The sequence below is a fragment of the Myotis nattereri genome (genome assembly GCF_964212035.1).
Source record: "Myotis nattereri genome assembly, chromosome: 5".
Classification (NCBI taxonomy): domain Eukaryota; kingdom Metazoa; phylum Chordata; class Mammalia; order Chiroptera; family Vespertilionidae; genus Myotis; species Myotis nattereri.
The window spans coordinates 17,306,633-17,317,963 of record NC_138080.1 but is presented as its reverse complement, the minus strand read 5'-3'; the positions used below and the strand labels follow the sequence as shown (position 1 = coordinate 17,317,963).

At 49.9% G+C, this 11,331-nt stretch overlaps 1 protein-coding gene across 1 annotated transcript; it reads right to left on the bottom strand.

Annotated features, from left to right (window-relative positions):
• Window positions 1–6,685: 6,685 nt before the first annotated feature.
• Window positions 6,686–8,173, bottom strand: LOC308520431 (cyclin-dependent kinase 16-like; the record flags this gene model as incomplete). Its single annotated transcript, XM_081092984.1, has 1 exon — window positions 6,686–8,173. One exon carries the CDS (start codon window positions 8,171–8,173, stop codon window positions 6,686–6,688), a length of 1,488 nt encoding a protein of 495 aa, XP_080949110.1.
• Window positions 8,174–11,331: the final 3,158 nt, after the last annotated feature.

Below are 11,331 nucleotides of genomic sequence, written 5' to 3'. Positions count from 1 at the left end.
ATCAGGGCACATACCCAGGTTTCAGGCTCAATCCACAGTGTGGGGGGGGGGGGGCGGAGGCGGGGGTAAGGGGGTGCAGAAGGCAGCCAACCCATGATGTTCTTCTCTCATTGATGTTTCTATCTCTCTACCCCTCTCCCTTCCTCTCTCTTTAAAAAATAATGAAGTTGTCTTTATGCTCCCACTTTTAAAAAGTCCTTGATGATATAAATGTTGAGCACCAGAACGAACAGATGGCTTGATATTTAGGTCACAAATGGAGTCCTCACTTGGCCAGAGGATCCCTGCAGGACTATTTGGGGCAGGGAGCTTCCTTCTCTCAGGGACTGAATTGTGCTCTCTCTAAACTCACAGGTTGAAGCCCTAAGCCCCAATGTGAGTGTATCTAGACTTAGGGCTCTTAGGAGGTAATTAAGGTTAAATAAGATCTTAAGGGTGGGATTCTAATCAGATAGGATTGATGGGCAAAGGAGAAGAAGATGAAGACAAAGATGAAGATGAAGACGAAGACGAAGGGGAAGGGAAAGGAGAAGGAAGAAGGAAGAAGAAAGAAGGAAGAAGGAAGAAGGAAGAAGGAAGAAGGAAGAAGGAAGAAGGAAAAAGGGACCTCTTTCCACAGACAGAGTAAGGATCATGTGAAGATACTGCAAGAAGGCGGTTATCTGCAGGCCAAAGAGAGAGGCCTCACCCTAGCTGGTTTTGCTCAGTGGTTAGAGCCGGTGGCCCAAAGGGTCCCAGGTTTGGTTCCAGTCAAGGGCACATACCTTGGTTGCAGACTCTTCCCTGGGGTGCTTGCAGGAAGCAACCAATCAATGTGTTTCTCTCACATGAATGTTTCTCTGTCTTTCCCTCTCTCTTCCACTCTCTCTAAAAGATCAATGGAAAAATCCTCAGGTGAGGATTAACAAAACAAAACAAAACAAAAAAGAGAGAGGCCTCACCAGAAACCAACCCTGCTGGCACCTGCTTCTTGAACTTCAGCCTCCAGATCATAATAAAATAAATTTCAGTTTTTAAGCCACCCAGTCTGGCAGCCCAAGCTAATATAAGTCTTATTCCATTATGGCTGCTATAAAAAATACCACAGCCTGGTAGCTTATAAACAATGTGCTTTTATTTCTCAGAGCTATGGCATCCGGGAAGTCCCAGGTTGGGGGCCAGCAAGGTCAGGTGAGGGTCACAGCTGGAATCTCACAGGACGGAAGAGTTCAGGAGCTCTCTGAGGCCTATGTGTAAGGGTGCTAATCCCATTAGCGATTAGATGACCCAATCCTCTCCTGAAGGCCCCACTCCTGATAACTTTGAATTTGGGGAGGTTAGGATTTCAACATGTGAACTTTGAGAGACAAATATTTTAGATATAGCATGTACCCTTCTTGTCCTGATTGGCATATACATGTGCTTTGACTTAATAATCACTGTATGAAGAAGAGGTGTGTGTGTGTGTGTGTGGGTATGGATGTTGTGTAGGGATGTGTGTGGGCATGTGTAAGGACATGTGTGTGTAGGAGTGTGTGAGTAGGGGTGTGAGTGTAGGGGTGTGTGTAGCTATCTATGTAGGTATGTGTGCAGAACTATCTGTGTAGGTATGTATAGTGGTATGTGTGTAGAGTTGTGTACACTAAGAGGGGTATGTGTGTAGGGGTGTGTGTGTACATTCTACACTTTAGACAAATACTCAGAAACCTCACCAGAGATGGAGTGAGAGACCCCGAGAGCATGTGAGGCCCCTCTCTGCGGGGAAGAGCCTCACCACAGAGGAGCCCCGTCTGAGCCCAGGAAGTACCTGTGACCTGAAGGCCTGGTATTGTGTTTCTTGGCTCTCCTTGCTCTGTTCCCCCATCCCTGCAGGGGCCAGGCAACGGACCCAGCCAACTGTATCCCCGTTTCCTAGCAACTGTCCTTGGAAGGTGGACAGAGACTAACAAGGTCTGGAGGCTGGGCTGCTTGGGGAGGGCAGCAGGAGGGCTGGACCTGGGCTGCTACTCCGGGGAGCCCACACCCCCAGGGCCAGTCAGCACTTTCTCATTGGTATTGTGTGGGCTGGGGCACCATGCATGTTTAACTGTATAATTTGTGTTGACAGAATGGATGGGAATGTTTCATCAAGCAATTACACAAAGGAATCTGACTTGTTCAAAACACAAAGGCGACAGCCGGCAAAAATTAATGTGCACGCATGCTCTGCACTGTGTTTGCCACCTCGCTTAATGAGGGGGACGTTCCCTTCCCCTCTGAGTTATTCACGGAGGGGAAGGAAGGCAGACAAAGTTGTTTACTGGCTAAGAGAGCACAATTCGAGCAAGAAACATTCCCGCCCTCTGTCATTTGCTTATGCCTGGGATCCTCTTACTTTGGCCATCTCTGGTGTGAGTGGGACTGGGACAGTCATACTCTGTCCTGTGCCATTCTTAACTAGAGGTCACTTGGGTGAAGGTCAAAGGTAGCCTTGGAGTAAAAGCAATGTCACAGAAGGTTGCTGGCAGTGGAGAATGGGAGAAGCAGGTGGGGGGAGGGGGCTGGAGGGGGGATGGAGAGCAGCTGTCTTCTCTGCCCGCTTTGCCTAGGTGACAAGAGGAGGCTTTCTCCCTTTTCTTTTTCTTTGCTTCCCTTTGGTCTCCTTCTCTCCTCTCCTTTTTCTCTCTTCTTCCTTTCCTCCCCTCCCCTCCATGTTCTTCCCCTTCCCATTTTTGAAGAGGGGTTCGTGGGGGGAGGTTTAGCAGGTTCCTGAGCCTTCGCAGCTACAAATGGGAGGGACAGTGTGGAAGGCTGACAGGAGCAGGCTTGGGGATGGTAGGCCAGAGCCTCTATGTCTGGCTTTGCCACTGGATAGCTGTGTGATCCTAGGGAGCTGTGTTATGCCCAGAGCTCGGGGCCCCCAATAATCCACCACCAGGGAGCCCCCTCCGATGCAAAAGCAACGAGTCTTTATTGATCAATTCTAGAATTGGCTCCCAGCCTCTATCCGGCACAGTGGTGAGGCGAGAGAGAGACCGTGTCCCAGGAGAACAAAGGTTATATAGGGCTAGCTATTTGGGGTGGGCTTTAGGGGTGGCGTGAGTTACAGAGATTGGTCAGGGTTTTACAGCATAAGGGTCAGGAAGTGACCATCACATTCTGAAGGTTGGAGCCGTCCTCCACTATAGCCTTATTAGGACCTTAGCTACATTTCTGGAGCTTCATTGGTCCACTCAGGTGGGTGGTTGGGAAAGTTTAGAACAATACCAGCATTCTTGTGGTCACTCTCGGGGGGGGGGGGCGGCTTGGGCTGGCTGAGGGCCCAGCCTTGCAAGACAAGATAGAGGAGAGGGAGAAGAGTATGTCCCTGCTTTGTCCTTGAAGAGGGAGGAGGGTGCATTTCTGCTTAGTTCTTTCAAGTTCCGTTCTGTCCCTTCAGCTGAGCCTTGGTGGGCTCACTTCTACAGCGCAGGGGCTAGACTAGAATCACTAGATGGTGTTCAGAGCCCGTTGCAGCTGTTCTACTCAAGTCCAAGACTTGTCGCTGCCTCCTGGACATCCCTAAGTTTTACCGTAGACTGTCAGTCAGAGAGCCAGTAGTCTCCCCATTGGCCAAGATGGCACAGGGGGAGGTTCATACACCTAATAGACAAAAGATAGAAAGACGAATGGACAGGACCCAAGCACACCAAAAGCTGGCAATATAGTTGGGTAGAAAAAAAGCCCTCCCCTCCCCTCCCTATCCCTATAAGAATCGAGGGCTTGAGCAGGAAGGGGGGTGGTCTTTGAGATGGGAGTCCACCATTCTCCCAGGCCTGTGCAGCACCTGAATAAAACCTCTTTCCTTTTGCACTAGCACCTGTCTCAGGAGTTTGGACCTCCTTGTGGGAGGTAGCCAAACCTGCATTTTTCCATTACCACAGCAGGGTGAATGGGGAAGGGTAAGAGGCAGAGCTGACTGTGCTGGTCAGCCTTCCCAGCTGACTTGGAAAATACTGGCTGGGGCAATATCTAGGTACAGGACTTCTTCTGGTTTCCTCATGACTGTGTATTTTTCCCCACATAAAAATACCTTTCTTATTACTGGAGCACACATTCATGATGTAAAGAGAAATTCACTTGGACAAGAGAAATTCCCCTACCCATACTCACCCATGAGGTATATGCTCCCAACGTTTCTGAACACACACGTGTAAATATGTAACCTATGTGCTTTGATTAGGGGGATTTTGATTCTCACTTTGATTTTCTGACTCACGGACTGCTGACATGCTGGCCACCAGGACCGGCACAGCGAAGGAGAGAAGGAAGCGGCTTCCTCGAGGACAGGCGGAGGCAAACTGTCCCCTGGTGCAGGTTGTGTGTAAATTTCAACCTGAACTTTAGACCCTGTGACGGTTAATTTCATGTGCCAACTTGAGGGGGGCTAAGAGATGCCCAGAAAACTGGGAAAACTATAATCTGAAAGAGATTAGCATTTGAATCAATACCCTGAGTCAAAAAGGTGACCCTCCCCAGCAAGGGTGGGCTGCTTCTAATCTGCTGAGGGCCTGCATAGAACAAACCCTGGAGGAAGGAAGGGGAAATTGGCTCTTGTTGCTGCAGCTGAGACAGTGGTCTTCTGCACTTGGCCACCAGTGCTCCTGGTTCCCAGGCCTTCGGGGTTGGACTGGATTCCACCACCGGCTTTCCTGGCTTACCAGCTTACAGACGGCGGACTGCAGGACTTCTTGGCCTCCATAACCATGTGAGCCAATGTGAGCCAATTCCTGCAATATCTCCTACTGGCCTGATCTCTGGGGAACCCTCAGTCAGACAGACCTGTTGGTACATTGCCACAGAAGCATGTGTAAAAGGCTAAGAACCTTCAAAGTGAGCCTAAAACCAGTTTGTTGTTAGAACAAAGGGGCAGAATTCCCAGGGATCAATGCTTCCTTCTCTCTTTCAAGAAACATTACAAACACATGCCTTTCAGTGTAAAGAAATTAGAAAATAGATAAATCCATAGGAAAAAAATAGTGTTCCTTTATTTAAAAATGCATGTAGTGCTTTACCAAAGAATACATACACTTTTAACGCACACATTTAAATCGCCTTTTTGGTTGGCCTGATGTTTGCCACTTGAAGAGAGCTTGTGGCGACATGTCGTCTATTACATCTCCTGGGACCTACACATGAAGCCACATTCATGCAGCCAGGCCCTGGCAACATGAAGATGAATATAACCTGGGTTCTTGCTTTGAAAGGTCTCACGATATGTTAGGAGAATGGTCCCTCCTAAATATAGTACAGTGTGGGGCATGCTAACATTTAGAAATACACTAAACAACATGGCAACAGAGAAGTATTGCATAGAATTAGGTAAATGTTGAGGCCATAGAGGTAATTTAGAGCATCTTCCTGCTCTGATGTCAATCCAGATACACACTATTTACTCCCATCATGAGAGAGCGTCCAGGGGCTTGAAGGTAGATTTGCGGAGAGGAAGCTCCATCTTTTACTTTTGCTTTGGAGGCAGAGATGTAGGCGGTGACATTGCTGCCGAAGCCCTGCTTTGTGGCCTCCCACCTCCTACATCTGCAGCCTTTCCACGTGTTTGGGTCCATGTGTGTCTCACACTCTAGGGCAGTGATCCTGGCTTCATGGATGCAAGCCTTGTGATTTTACCAAGCTGGGATAGACTCTGGTTATACACAGACTTCTTCCCGATATGTCCCTAGACATCTGTGGGGGATCAGCCCTATGCTAACTCTCACTCATGCTGGAGGAGAGGTGTGGGTGTTGGGGACATTCTCACCCCTCCTGGAAAGTGCATTTGATGTGATATACACTTCAACACAAGGAAGTGATATGTACTGACTTAGGTTAACAGGACACAGAGTCCCTGAGACAAAGTAGAGGGCTTCTTATAGATTGCTCTTAGGAGACACACCTGTGCGAAAATAAGATGGAACAGGCAGCAGAAACTGCTGAACAATGATGTTGTAGCTGAGGTTTTGGCTGATCCCATGGAGAGCTCTGGAGCTGGGACAGGCCTTCAGAGTCGTCCTAAGCTGAGGCAAGGGTGTGGTGGCTGTGTATTTCCACCAGCTAGTCACTGGTTGGTGATGGGCTGCCTTCTGGGAGGAATAACCACCTGGGATAAACCAGTTCCCTCCAGCAGAGAATTCCCAGTGAGGGATGCAGCTCTGAGCTCTCAGCAGCAATAGTCCCAGTAGCAGGGTGCTGGATGTTCAGAAAAAAGGAGACCTGGGGAGTAACAACAGTATCCACTCCAGCCCACCTTTTGTGCCACTCAGATCTACTTACTTCTTATATCTCGTCTAGAAACAGGGTCTCCAGGATTCAGACTGGTCTCATTTTTTAAGAATTTGAAGGATTAGAGGACAAACCATACCTCCTATTCTACAGCTGATCTTTTTCCTTCCTTCCTTCCTTCCTTCCTTCCTTCCTTCCTTCCTTCCTCTCTTTCTCTTTTTCTCTTTCTTTTTCTTTTTCCTTTTTTTTGAAGGAGTGATGGGAGCTTTGTTAGCACCCAGCAGTCAGGCCAATGGGTGGTTGACAGGCGAATGGTCAGATGGTTGGACAGGCAGCCGGGAACATGTGGGCAGGTGAGCATGAACCAGGCAGGTAGGCAGGTAGCAAGCAGGGGGATGCAGATGGGAGCTGCCCTGTGAAGGGTGTGGCATCCCTCCAGCGGCTGCCTGCTGGGGCCTGGGTGTGTGGCTTAGAACTCAGTGCCCGCCACACGGAAAGCCGGCCTGCCTGAGTCGGGCATTGATGAGGAGCGCAGGCTGGCCTCCCTTTGTAGCTGGATCTCCTTTAGTGCAAATATGGAAGTCGTGTCAGGAAGTTTGTGGATCTGCTCTCCAAGACTGAAGAAGAACGGGTGCTTCATGGCATCCTCTGCGGAAATCCGACTGCGCCCTTCGTACAGCAGCAGCTTGGTGAGGAGATCAGCCCCCTCCTTGTCAAGTCGGGGCGCAAGGCTCAAAAAGGCCATGGCACGGTACTGGGGATAATTGCGTGCCTTGAACTCTTCATTGGACAGGATGCCTGGCCATGTCTCCTCAGTTGGGGTTCCCAAGATGTGGAAGATGAAGTGCAGCTGCTCCTCCACTGTGGAGCCGGGGAAGAGGGTCCGGCCCGTGGCCATCTCGTAGAAAATGCAGCCCACGCCCCACATGTCAATATGGGTGGAGTAGTGCGTGCAGCCGAGCAGGAGGTCGGGCGGCCGGTACCACAGGCTCATCACCTGGTTGGAGTAGGTCTTCATTAGGATTGACTTGGTCCGGGCCAGGCCAAAGTCGGCCAGCTTGAGCTCTCCTCTCTTGTTGATGAGCAAGTTCTGGGGGTTGATGTCTCGGTGCAGCACCTTCTTCCGGTGGCAGTAGGCCAGGCCCCGGAGCAGCTGGAACAGGAACAGTTTCACGTTGTTCATGTTGATGACATTCCCGCAGTCATCCAGGTACTGCTTCAGGTCCTTGTCCAGGTACTCAAAGACAAGGATGAGGGACTGCTCCATGTAGATGACGTCATGCAGCGTGACGATGTTGGCATGCTTGAGGCCCCTGAGCAGGCACACTTCCCAGATGGCAGTGCAGGGTGCCCCCTCCCCCTGTTCCAGTCTGATCTCCTTGAGTGCCACGAGGCTGTCTGCGAGCTTGCTTCTGCCTCTGTAAACGGTGGTGTGGGTCCCCTCACTCAGCTTGTCCAGCTTGACATAGGACTCCAGCTTCTCAAAGCCAATATCGGACAGGCTGACATGGTGGAGGAGGTGGCTGAGCGGCTTGTTGAAGATGGGTCTGTTGAGGGCCAGCTTCTCCAGGCAGCCCTCGGGCAGCCGGCTCCCAGCTGCCAACGACAGGCGCTCGCTGGTGTCCTCAGTGAAGACCTTGCTCAGGGGATGGGTGTGCTTGCGCACCCCGACTGGTGACTGTACCTCACCGCAGGATGCGGCTGAAGCCTGGCCCCTTTCCCCCTCAGGCCCCATCTGCAAGTCCCGGTGTACCGCCTCTGGCGCAGCGCTGAGCGGTACCCACGCAGAATGAAGTTCCCCAGGGGCGGCACAGGTGGGGGCCTCTCCAAGGTCACTGCCACCTCCGCAGCCGCTCTCATCTGGTCCTATCTGTTCTGGGGAACTGTTGGTCTTGTGCATGCCTGGGCCCCCTCTGAGTGTCACTGACAGCCGCCCTTTGATCTTCATCTCATCCATGGCGGCCGCTATAACTAGAAGATCAGCTCCTCCGGGGTAGATTTCTGAAGGTTTAGTAACAGTTGGAACCCCGGGATCTGGAACAGTAACGGTGGGGGCGCGCGCAAGCAACCCCAGTGCCTCGGGGGCCTACGCAGAGGCGCCTGGGGCAGCTCGAGGGCTGAAGCGGAGGGATCTTCTTCGCAGTTCACCAAACCCGAGTTCCCCTGGCTGCTGGGCCCTGGCCTCTGAAGGTGGAGCGGAGGTGGAGGCAGAAACGGAGGCGGAGGCAGAAACGGAGGCAGAAGTGGCATTTCACTCCGCGGGCCAGGAGCACGGCCACTGCAGGCCATATCCCGGGCTCCTCAGCGCCAGCTGGACTCCAAGAGCTCATGGAAGCTCCGAGTCCACTGCTCGCTGCAGACTCGCAGATCCTAGGGACCAAGCACCATGCGCGGCCTGCTAAGTTGATCTTGAATCCATAACCGATACTCATCATCCTCCTACTCCATCATCACTCTAGAGAGAGACCCTCACTTTTGCCTGATCCTGTTACTAATGATTATTCTGGTGGGGTTAACCAGACACTCATCCCTGCGGGGTCTGAACCCCTGGTTACCAGGTTCTTCTTACCACACGGCTCCTGTGTCTGTTAAAAGAAGGCCTGTGAGTATTAAGAGAGGCCTCAGTGCATAACTTGACAAAGAGATCCATTCTTTCCTGTCCCCATTGTCTAGCAGCAGAGCCATCTTCTGCTATGATTCCTTTCCAGGCCAGTTGGCCTGGTCTGAGGACCCCAGTGATGATGGCAGTTGCAGTTTAGCATTTAATGGTCTCTTGAGATCCCAGTCAAAGTGTTCCTCTTCTGGGAGCCAGAAGTTGTAGGATTGGAAGCGTACATCCCCAAGGGGGTATGTGTTGATGGTAAGTGGGCCCACTCTTCTTCCCACCCTTTAGTTTCCTGACTCCTGTATTCTACTGTTAGGGCACATAACACGTGTCTGGACAATGGTATCATCTTCAAGTTGACATCTGTTTCTTTAAGAGGCTATTCCACTACTCTTAGGCATGTGGCAGCTGATGGTCACACTACTGCACTTTTTTTTTCTTTTTTCTTTTTTGCCATAAAGTGGGTCCATGCTGGTTAGGATTTTATATCAGCTGAAGATATCCCTTTTAGTCCTCAGATAGTAATTGGGTTGGCCAAAGCCCTATGTTTAGAAAAGGCAAACTCATATTACATGATTTATTTATATTAGTCAAATTGAATCATTACACCTTTCAGGGTGAAAGGAGATGAGCGTTGCCACCAAGGGCCTAATCCATCTCCTCGGGATGATGTCGACTATGGGGCTCAGTTTTGACTTCCATGGCTAGTAGGTTGGATATTCAGTAGCACCAGTAGCTATATCAGCCTTGGTGATGGGAGTGCCTCATAGGCCCATACAGCTCTTCCTTCCTTCTACCATAATCACCCCACTCATATGTCCATCGCATACGTATTAGGGGGCACATAACAAATACTGGCTGATGTCAAATGACCGAGTCATTCTGTCCACTTGGTTGTTTTGTGTCTCTCTCATTGTAAGTGATTCACCTGTGATGCTAAAATCTTCACATTTTGTATCCATTTCTACTTGTCCATCTAGATGAGTTTCCTGAGACCTTGTCTCCAATCTTCCAATCTTTCTCCTTTTAGAACTTTGGTCCAACCAGGCAGTTCCATAAAGATGCCCTAAATCTATGAATATATTTACTTTGGGTTATGTGTCTCTCCACAAAATGGGAGGCCAGAGGCATCTCCCAAAGTCCAGATAATTGGGAAGAGTTCTCCCCATTGCTCTCTTTCAGGATCACTCCTGATGGGGCTGTAGAGGAATAGCAGCCCATTTCCAGCTCATGCTGACACCAAGGTGACTCATCCATATATCAAGCTCAGACTCTTTCTTCCTCCATTAGTGGGTGTAGGGGAGCCCACCCCTGATCTCTCAGGTATGACCTTTGGGACAGAGACATCAGTGCAACAGTGGTAGATGACATGGGGATTGAAATGATCAGCTCATGCAGCTTACTTGCAAATGAGAGATCCTACTCATGCCCACATGAACCTCTCCCAGCTTATAAAGAATTGATGCTGGGTTGGCCTGACTTTACGACTTGGTGAGTATGACAGAGCCAAGCTCATGATGGACAGGTCTGGCCACATGGCTACTTGATACCATTGCTCACATATTCTGTTTTTATTAGGGCCTTGTGGCAAACCAAGTCCTGCCTTTCAAATGAAATGTCTGTTGCAGATGGCATGGTCTTGCTCCAAAAGCCTAAGCATCGCATTGTGATTCCTTTTGGGTCTTGCCATCAACTTTACTTGATGTATTTTCCAAACACAGAAACCTCTAATACCACAGGGTCTGCAAAGTTGTGCTGCCAAGTGACAAGATGCTTGTATCACATCCTGGATCTGAGGCAGAGCCTTTTCGAGGCCACACTTAAAGCTGGCCACCTTTCATGTGCCCTGGTAAGCAGGTCAGAGCAGTTTTCTAAGTATAGAATATGCTGCCTCCAGAACCCAAAGAGGCCTACCAAGACATTGTGCTCTTTTCTTAGTGGTAGGAGTTGTGAATTCCAGTCACTTATTTGGGGGAGAATGCCTTTCTACACCCCAGGCCATTGGATGCTAAAAACTTTACTGCTGTGGCAAGACCCTGAACCACAGAGTTCATGTACAGCCTCTGGAGCACAAGTGCTTCACCAAGGCCTCCAACATTTCTGCCCCTTCTCGCTTATCTGCTCTAATTAGCATGATGGGACCAAGATGGTGGGCTAATTTGATAATCTGTGGAATGTATAGATGGGTTAGTCTCTTTGATAGCGGGCAGGTTAATCAACAAAACCCTGGGGCATAACTATAACTGCAAAACTATAAAAAAACTATAACTGATTTGTGAATGTGTACTGCAGTAGATCCTCTTTGAGAAAGGCGGGGAAAAGAATGCATTTGCCACAGAGATGTCTGCATATCAAGTGCTGGAGTCTTTGTTAATCTGCTCTGGTCAAAGTTACCACAGTAACTACAGTAACTACAGTTGAGGCTGGTCTTCGCTTCAGTTAGCAGTTGTCTACTGTCCTCCACGATGACCCATTTGGTTTTTGAGGTCCTAGCATTCCCATTGCCACCA